Source organism: Aulonocara stuartgranti (genome assembly GCF_965226115.1).
Source record: "Aulonocara stuartgranti genome assembly, chromosome: 16".
In the NCBI taxonomy this organism is placed as follows: Eukaryota; Metazoa; Chordata; class Actinopteri; order Cichliformes; family Cichlidae; genus Aulonocara; species Aulonocara stuartgranti.
The window spans coordinates 29,837,278-29,846,752 of record NC_138952.1 but is presented as its reverse complement, the minus strand read 5'-3'; the positions used below and the strand labels follow the sequence as shown (position 1 = coordinate 29,846,752).

At 40.4% G+C, this 9,475-nt stretch overlaps 1 protein-coding gene and 1 long non-coding RNA gene across 2 annotated transcripts; both read left to right on the top strand.

The window, feature by feature from the left end:
* The first annotated feature begins 727 nt into the window (after positions 1-727).
* Positions 728-5,395, top strand: LOC309691040. Its single transcript, XR_014271857.1, has 5 exons — positions 728-3,878; positions 3,987-4,013; positions 4,132-4,245; positions 4,467-4,641; positions 4,926-5,395. It is a non-coding gene; the product is annotated as an uncharacterized lncRNA (long non-coding RNA).
* Positions 5,396-5,931: 536 nt separating this feature from the next.
* Positions 5,932-6,934, top strand: LOC309690417 (olfactory receptor 6N2-like; the record flags this gene model as incomplete). Its single annotated transcript, XM_082507450.1, has 1 exon — positions 5,932-6,934. Exon 1 carries the CDS (start codon positions 6,011-6,013, stop codon positions 6,932-6,934), a length of 924 nt encoding a protein of 307 aa, XP_082363576.1. The 5' UTR covers positions 5,932-6,010.
* Between the last annotated feature and the right edge of the window lie 2,541 nt (positions 6,935-9,475).

Sequence of the window (9,475 nt, the reverse complement as noted above, 5' to 3'; positions counted from 1 at the left end):
AGACCATTTTCAGGCACTCAAAAGTAAAAACGCTGTTTTGGGTGATGTGCTAGGGTTTAGAGCACAGGCCGCCCTGGTCCATTCATGTTTTCAAAATTTTGCTGAAATGGATGCTCCCTCAGAATTCTTCTTTAGTTTGGAAAAAAACAATGGACAGAATCGCCGTATTCACTGTATTCAATCTGAGGATGGGAAAGAGCTGACTGAACCCACTGAATTACAGAAAAAGTGTCACGATCCTGGGTCTTATGACCCAGTGTTTTGAGCTTTAGTTCATTTTGATGTTTATAGTATGTTTAAGCTCATTAGGTCTCCTATGTTCATTTGCTTATTAGTTCCCCCTTGTGTTTCCAACCCATGTTAAGTCTCCCCTGCTCTTCATGTGTTTCATGTCTGTGTCTTACGTTGTCAAGTTCAGGTTGTCATGTCTGCATCTCATTATGTTTCCTATTTTATTTTGAAGAGATCTTGTGTTTTTATATTATGGTTTATGTTTTGAGTCCTTTGTTGTTCTTTTTCTTGTTTCCCTAGGTCTCAGTTAGGGTTATCATAGGTTTAGTTCTTTGGCTTTGTAATATGGCTTCCCTGTGTTCCATGTTGTGTCTACTGTGACGTTTTTGTACCATGTTTAAGGTTCCTATGTTCTGTCTCCCCAGTTGCTGTTAAGTTTACATGTCTAGAGTTCAGTCAGTGTGTTTCCTGTTTTACTTTGAAGGTCCGTGTCTCATGTCAATGTTTCTAGTTTTGCTTCCCTTGTCTCGTCCAGCCTGATTACTCCCAGCTGTGCTCTCCTTCTGTGTCTTGTTCCCTCGTTATCCCTCTGTGTATTTGAGCCCTGTGTTTCACTTTTTCAGTGTTGTAGTCTCCCTCATGGCTGTTTCCCTGTGTGTTAGTTAGCCATGTCCCAGTTTAGTTTTCCCATGCCATTTTGCAATAAAGCAGCTTTTTGAGTTTAATTTTGTTGTCGTGAGTTTTGCGTTTGGGTCCTTCTCCTGCCTGTACACAGCCGAAACATGACAAAAAGGCTGTTGATTATTTTTCAAAGCTGTATGTCAGCGAGTTTAGAGAAGATTCCGTGGCTAGTGAAGAGTTTCTCAGTAACTTGCCAGAGGTCTCAGAGCAAGACAGTATCGTCTTGGAGCCTGCCTCAACTCTGCAAGAACTGCAGGAAGCTTTGAGTATGGAAAATGGTAAAGCTCCTGGAATAAAGTTAAAAGGTAAAAATCATACGCCTTGGAGAGAACATTTTAAGGTTGGTTTTGATGTGACACCTGTATGGGGGATGCTGTACAAGCCACCATTAACTAAGAACACAGGTGATTTAGAACAACACGCAGCAACACTACACATGAGCGGGAGGAGGGAGGTATGGGGTCTTCACACACTCCCGTTCTCTGCTAGCCATGGGGGCGGGGGGGCAGGGAGGAGATGTTAGCTGTCCGATTGGCCTCCCTGCTGCTGCGGAGCCTGGGACGGTCTGCTTGCCTACACCCCGGGGGGAAGGGTAACATCTCTTGGGTCTGGGTTCTGTTTCCTCCTCTGGGGGCGAGGGTACCTGGACCCGGGGTATAGAGTATGTTTGGGGAGTGTGATTGTGTGTACATGTCCATTTATGTCAATCCTTACATTGGGTGAGTGCTGAGTGTTTCTATATGTGTGCATGAGGGTGGGAATGCATGTTTGTGTCTGTGTGTGCCTGTTTGTCTGTGTCTATATGTCAGGTCGGGTCTTAGACTCCACCTCTCTGGGAACTCCCAGGCCCTCCAAGGCCTATCTCCCCTCACCACACTCCCTGCCGGTGACTGATGCCCTTAGGGGTCGGTACATTGGTGGTTCTTGGTGTCCGGGGCTGGGCACTCAGGTATGTACCAGCTCACTCCCGGTGGCTACCTGGCGGGGCCTGGCGCCTGTTGCTCGGTCAGGCCTCCTCCGGGGTGCAGGGGGCCCTCGGGCCTCCGGCCTCTGGGCCTGCGGCTCGGTTCACTCTGGCACAGCTGGCTGCCGGCAGAGCCGGCGGGCACGCCGGTGCAGCCCCCTCTAGCTTCTGCTCAGTGGCTACTGGGTGACGCCTCGTCTGGGGATCCTCAGCCCTTCCCATGAGGGTGGCACGGATGCCCCTCCGGTGGTCCTCTTTGGGCTCTCGTGCTGTGGGAGCCTCTGGATGTCTGGGGCCTGGATCTCCTCCATGCCTGCTTCATGCCCTGGGGGACGGGGCTATGGCTCGCTACATCCTCTTGCAGACCATTACATGTGGAAACCATTTGAATACAAGCGCGCTGATCCACACAGGTATGCACACGGGTGTTCACTGTTCGTAGACTTAAATTACACCTTTCTTGGCTGCTACTTCAAAGCACATTGTGCGCTGTCTGTCCTGCGTGCTGCACAACAACATTGAATATTCAGTATTTACTGCTGTTTACACTTAGCTAGATTAATGCGATGGTGTTGTGTTTAGTATGTTGCTTTGGGGTTTTTTTTGCTTGTTTTCTATTCTTCTTCTCTCAACAGGTGATCCAGGAGATTTTTTTTTCTCCCCCCTTTCTCACTGTCCCTCTCCCCTTCTGTTTTTCTTTTCCTTCCTCTTTCTTTCTCCCTTTCCTATCCCTCACTCATGTCTGTCCCGTCTGTAACATCTGAAAATAAAATATAATAAACAATAAAAACAAAGGTCGATCAAACGGACCAATACGGCAATGCCACGATGATCCATTTGGCAAAGTAAATCCATTGGGTATCCTTGTTGGGCTTCAGACAACAATTCTGATGGCTAAAGAACCAAATGGGACAGGCAAAAAAAACAAAAAAAAACAGGTGATTTACAGTGGCGAATTTTACATGGTATCATTGCAGTTAATGCTCTTATAATGATGATAATAATAATGGATTGCATTTATATAGCGCTTTTCAGGACCCCTCAAAGTGCTTTACAATACCACCGTTCATTCACTCTCACATTCATACACTGGTGAAGGCAAGCTACAGTTGCCTTCACCAGTTGCCTCTTGTGTCCATCATGGGGTTTCAGATAAATGTCCTTTTTGTTCAATGAGAGAAACTATTTTTCATTGTTTTGTACAGTGTTTCGGGTTAATGGATTCATTTTCAGTACTTAATGGTATTTGGAAATCCTTTGTAGAATTTTTTTTTTCAAAAGAGTGTTTTATTTTTGGCTTTTCATATGACAAAAGGAAGAAGAAAAAGGGACGATGTATCATTTTTTTCTTGGGTCAAGCAAAGTTGGTAATTTACTTGAGTAGAAAATATAAAATTTATAATGGACGAAATATTGATTGTGTAGAGCTCTTCAAGAGTATGTTAAGAGCAAGAGTGATGTTAGAGTATAAATATTATTTCAAAATGGATGGCCTGGATGTTTTTCAAAATCTTTGGGACTATAAAGGTAGTCTCTTTACTTTAAATAACTCTGAACTTTTATTTAGCAATGTGTTGGTTTGAGCAGAATTTTTGTATGATTCACTATTAAGTGAATAAATGTGTTTTTGAAAATCAATCTCTCCTGCTTGCCTGGGCGCAGCTCATTGTGGGCTCTCCCTCTTGACCCATGCACCTGCGGTGATTGCCTCCATCTGTTGCTGATCTGCTGGAGCTCCGTATGAGTGTTCGGCACGAAGCAGTCTTCGCTGGAACATTGAATCACAGCTTGAGCAAACTCTCTCTGTGTATTTTGCCTGTTGGATCTAATCGTGCTCTCTGTGTACACATTTCCCCGGAGCTGGTGATGTACCCTTCCCTGTGATCCCTGAGTGTGGCAGCATGAGTAGCGGCGGTTATTGTGCTGAAGAGGAGAGCGCGTGTGTGGATTCCCGTTTTGTAAATAAACTGTCACCTTTTGCTTGCCAGAACTCCGGCTGCAGGTGTGTCCATCGGTTAGCCATGACAGCCCATACTTAATGTCAACACAAATAAGTAGAAAAGGTTTAAAAATGATGTAGTGAACTGACAGTAGTCTCTTTTTACATAAGGTATAGCCTGTGGCTAAGGGATCAGAGGTAAGATAAAAACACATGAGAAGAAAAGTAAATTTAACAAATCAGTGATCTGTGAATTCATATTTTTATTTTTTGTCTTTAAATTCAATAAAGCTGCTTTACACTTTTCATCTCCCAGCATTCAGCACTTCAGACACTCAACACCCCACCCAGACGACAGCCTTACCATGACCTGATGAGAAAGATGGATGACCAAAGGACAAACCGGAGAGTGGTGCTGTTTTCCAACTATGTAAGTTATCATACATTTAGTCTTGGAAGACTAAATTCTTCCAGTAGTTGGTATAAATCATGGTTTGATGTCAGCAGCACTGTAGGTTTAAGTTTATTTAGTTTTCATGTGTGTATGTTGGATTTAAATTGTGTTTAACAACATTTAAATTGTTGCAACAACCAACAATGAAAATCTGTTTTGTGTTAAAATGACAGCTTTCTTGTGTTATTGCTTTGCAGGGCAGTGTCTTTAGCAATCCTGGAACAGCTGAGAGTGGACAGAGCTGCACAGAGGACCAAAGATCCACTCTCAGCACTTTATATCTGACCGGCCCCAGCACCACCCCTCTTCACCCAACATGAGGAGGGTCCTGACCCCACCTGCACAGAGGGAGTTGTGGACATCCATTTCTATGTCAGTGAGTTTAGGAACCTCCTCACACACACACGGATGTACACTGTCACTAGAAGATGTCTCCATTGCATCAGCAGGATGTAAGCATTTATGCAATACTGCAGTCTGTGATATTTCATACATGTTTTTATCTCTTCAGTTAAAACTAGGAGATATAAAATAAACCAATTTTCACAATATTTTCTGTCTATTTCTTTCACAAAAAGTTATTTGGAGTTATTTCATGGGTGTCACGGCCAGAGGATCAGCAGGCTGCTGACTAGTAGTGTTCTCTCTCTCGCCAGGGCGGAACTCATGGTGGGTTCACGTCCTTGGCCCACGCCCCTCTGAAGAGGAAACACCTGGGCCTCATCAGCGCAGCCAGCATTTAAGCCAGGGTGTGGCTTCTACTCATCGCTGGATCGTTGTGTGTGACTCGCATCCCCTGGACCCGACCCTGCATTCCCCGAGTGGATTCCCTTTTGTGTGAGTGTTTGGAGAGAGAGCCAGAAGAGGAGCAAGTGTCTTTTCCCTACCTGGATTTCCCCGGAGCCCTTTCCCTGTCACCGCTTTGTATATAGCACTATCCCCTGCACTGTTTGTATATACACCTGGTGGAACTGTAATAAATACTGACTGTGCCTCTGAGTCCTGCATGTGAGTCCTCAAGCAAACCGTGACAATGAGTCATCTTTCCGTGTGTCCGCTACTTTGAAACGCTTGGGCCGCTCTGCCCGCCACAGTTTCAAACTGGTCATGTGACTGCATGGCCTCATCTGATTGGTAAAAAAGTTACGGGAAACTCCACTGGCGGCATGCTATCTAATGTGTTAAACTAATTATTTTTTTTTAAAAGTAATGAGTCAAATTTTGCAAATATAGCGGAGTAAAAGTACAGTTCTTCACAAATGTACTCAAGTAAAAGTAAAAAGTCTTGTACTTGTTTTTACACCTTGCAATGTTAAAGTTGGCCTCTGTGCCTTTCAGTGTTGGAAATACACTTTGTTGCACTGAGGTCTGCTTATTTTCAATATCTTGTACCTTTTTTTTTTTTTTTACACCTTTTAATGTTAACTGCCACTCTTTGCCTCCATCCTAAATTCCACATTTCTCAAGTTGAACTAGTTTATTCTACTCCACTGTGTAAGATTTAAGATCTCAGCTAAAAAGAATTTGTGTTGAAGTCCTGCAGTGCTAAGCAAAAGAGAGTGAAAAGGGTGAGCTGAACCTCCAATGTTCAGCTCCTTGGAGGCTTAATTTGTCTGATAAAAATCTTCCACACACTGTAACTGCTCACTGTTTGCGTGATGGTGCATTTTTCAGTATTTTCCATTTATCCACCTTGTGCAATTTGTTTAATGAAACATTTTGTAGTTTTAAAAAAACATCAATGGATGAAGAATTAAATGTTACCTATATAACTTTTGATGGACATGTGGAAATTAACAAATACAGATATGTTTATTTTTTTATTATGTTCACATTATATATTCTAATAACTTGCAGTAACTCTATTATTATATACCTCATTTTGATCCACAAAAATCTCCACAAACCTATGTACACTTTTATTGCAGCATTGCTACTGAATGTTGTTATTTACAGCACAACTGTTTACCCAAAACTCCTGATTGACTTTTTATCTGAAAAACAAATCATATCATATTCAGCATGTCTCTTTCAGTTTTTCATAATTTATTCTCTAGGTTGTTCTGAGTTTTTTCTCTTGGCAGCCATGGCCTATGACAGATATGTGGCTATATGTAAACCTCTACAATATCCAACCATCATGAGAAAAAGCACTGTGAGTATTTTCCTGGTCATAGCTTGGCTTGTACCTGCTTCTAATATTGCCGTCCAAGCAATAGGAATGGCTAAAAGTAAACTGTGTTCCTTTCATTTAAAATCAATATTTTGTAACAATACAATTTACACTCTTCAGTGTGTAAAATCAGGGTTAGTTACTGTATTTGGAATTGTTAGTTATTTAGATCTCGTAGTATTTCCTATACTTTTTATAGTTTTCACATATACAAAAATATTTATAGTCACTTATCGCAGCTGTAAAGAAATTAAGAAAAAAGCTGCAGAGACCTGTTTACCCCACATGTTAGTTTTAATTACTTTTTCCTGTTTAGGTATCTATGATGTAATCATGGCTCGAATGGAAACAGATTTTCCAAAAACTGCACGCTTAATAATGACATTACAACTAGCTTTGTATCAACCTTTATTTAATCCATTCATATATGGGCTTAAAATGAAGGAAATTTCTAAACATCTAAAAAGCTTGTTTTGTCCACCACTGTTATAAATTTAATTTGTAGAATTTAAGCCTGTTAATAGCTGATAACATTTTTCTGGGTGCATATTTATTGTAAATATGCCATAGTCTGTTTTACGATCATACTACTTATTTTTTTATAATTTTTTTTTATATACTTACATAAACGCTAGAGTGGAAACTTTACTAAAAATTATATCCATGCTGGCAGGTACTATGTTAGATGTTCAAGAAAATTTTCTTCATTAGTTAATCGTATATATTGTTAATTGTTATATATAATTCAAAGTAAATGAGTAAAATGTTTGGAGTTTTCAGCTCTCCGTTCTCGTGAAAAAAAGGCTTTCCAGATTCATTTTAGACTTATAACCCTAAGTAGGCAAAATGAGGAAAAGCATTTTTTATTTGACTACAAATTGTACAAGTTACAAATTTGGCATTTAACACTCACACCCAACACTTCAGACAGTTAGGATCAACAGTTAATTTAGATAAACTTGTATTATTTTTGACTGACAGTCAACAGAGGCCACAAGCATGTTTGAAATCAGAACCTTGATGCTATGACAGTGTTTACAATACACCAGTACTACACTTGTAGAACAGGGAAATGCAGAAAGGAGTTAACTTGGTTGCAGTTTATAGGTTTGTTTTGCATGTGTGTTGTGAATGGAGACTAAATAAGTAGTGAAGAAAAATATATTAAGAGGTTTATACATTCTCATCTAAATGCTTGAAAAATGATATCTGCAGGCAAGAGACAGTACATCTGAATAACCATTTATCAAGCAGTAGGGTCTGATTTCTTTACATACTTTTTAGCTTGATTTCTTTCTCAAAATGAGAAAATGTATCACCACTGACTGAGATACATTACCAAGTGGCCGTAACAGTGTATAGCAGTGGCATGTGATGACTTTTAAAGAAAGGCCAGCAAAAACAACTTGAGTGTGTTATGGTTTGAGGTTGAGTCTTTCGCAAAAGCTGCTGTCCTGACTCATGAGAGTGCTTTTTTTTTTTTTTTTTTTTAAAGTATTCAAGTCTTTCACTTTCTGAAGGTATTATCTCACTGACTGGCACTGTGGTGGACCAAGTTCCCATCACTATTTTAAGAGATACCTATGACACAATGTGGTGCAGTGCCTTTTCTGACCAGATTTCCTATGGTTCAGATTTGTTGGTGTGGGAAATAAAATAGTGCCACTGATACCAATCGTTTGTGTTTGGCTATAGAGTGCAGCTTATTAAAGCTCTCCAATGCAACTATGATTACCTGTTTGTCTGCTGTCCAGAAAAAAATCCATGTGACCCAGCCACATCATACATATTCGGTGATGGAATTTTACTGAAATACAAAGAAAAGATTCCTCAGAATCTGGAATAGAGTGTGATGTGGACACTCAGGTGGTGGTGCTAAAAGATTACCGTCTTCAGGTTTTGCCTGTGATCACCATCTGCCTGGCTATTTAGGAATTAGGTAAACTTATGAGAGAGTGCTCTACTATTTTTAATTTACACAAGTCATGTCAGAGCTGGCTATTAAGCAGTGAGTGTTCAGTGCGTATCACCCACAAGGTTAGGATGTGATAAAGAGATTCCACAAGACTTTGAAATCTATACATCGCAAATATAGTGTCGAGTCTAAAGCAGAGTGAGATAAGGGTCTGTCATTGTTGGGTTTTAGCCCAGCTGGGGTTGGTTTTGGACACACTGTGTGTGGGCTACTGAAGATGCTGCTGGAGCGTTGCTTGTAGAACATAATGTGTTAGACTGTATAAATTAATTTAGGGAAAGGCTGTACACTGCGTGTGAGCTAGCACATAGTTTCCTCTCTGATGCACAGTCTAAAATGAAGGAAACTTATAAGTTTTTCAGGCAGGAGAATGTGTACTAGTTCTCCTCCCCATGGTTGGTTTTAGTCGTTGTTTGTGTGATTCTTAACGAGGTAAAGAGCCAATTCAGTGACACCTATTACCTGAATAAAACAGCTAATAGGAAGAAAATTTAGAATGTGATTGGCATATCAATGTTGAAGAAATATGTTGATTATGGAAAGAGTCAAATCAATACACCTGTGACTCAGGCTCCATGTGACTGTGGTGTCTGTGTGAGTATGACATATATATATATATATATATATATATATATTGTAAGACCCCGAGACTCATTTATCCTATTTAGATAAGCTAGTCGTGCTTGCTTTTTGGTGACAAATCCACAGTTCTCAAGCATGACATACATGTTGGTGGCCATCAGCCCATTAAACAGCATGCCTACTTTTTAATCTACTGAAGTATTCATACTTTACACATACACAAAAATGTTCTTCATGTCTTATCGAAGTTGTAAAGAAATTAGGAAGAAAGCTGCAGAGACCTCTTTACCCCAACTTACAGTTTTAATTAGCTTTTCCTGTTTAAGTTGCTATGATGTCGTTATAGCCCGAGTGGAATCAGATTTTCCAAAAACTGCACGCTTAATAATGACATTACAACTAGCTTTGTATCATCCTTTGTTTAATCCATTTGTATATGGGCTTAAAATGAAGAATTTTTTAAACACCTGAAAAGG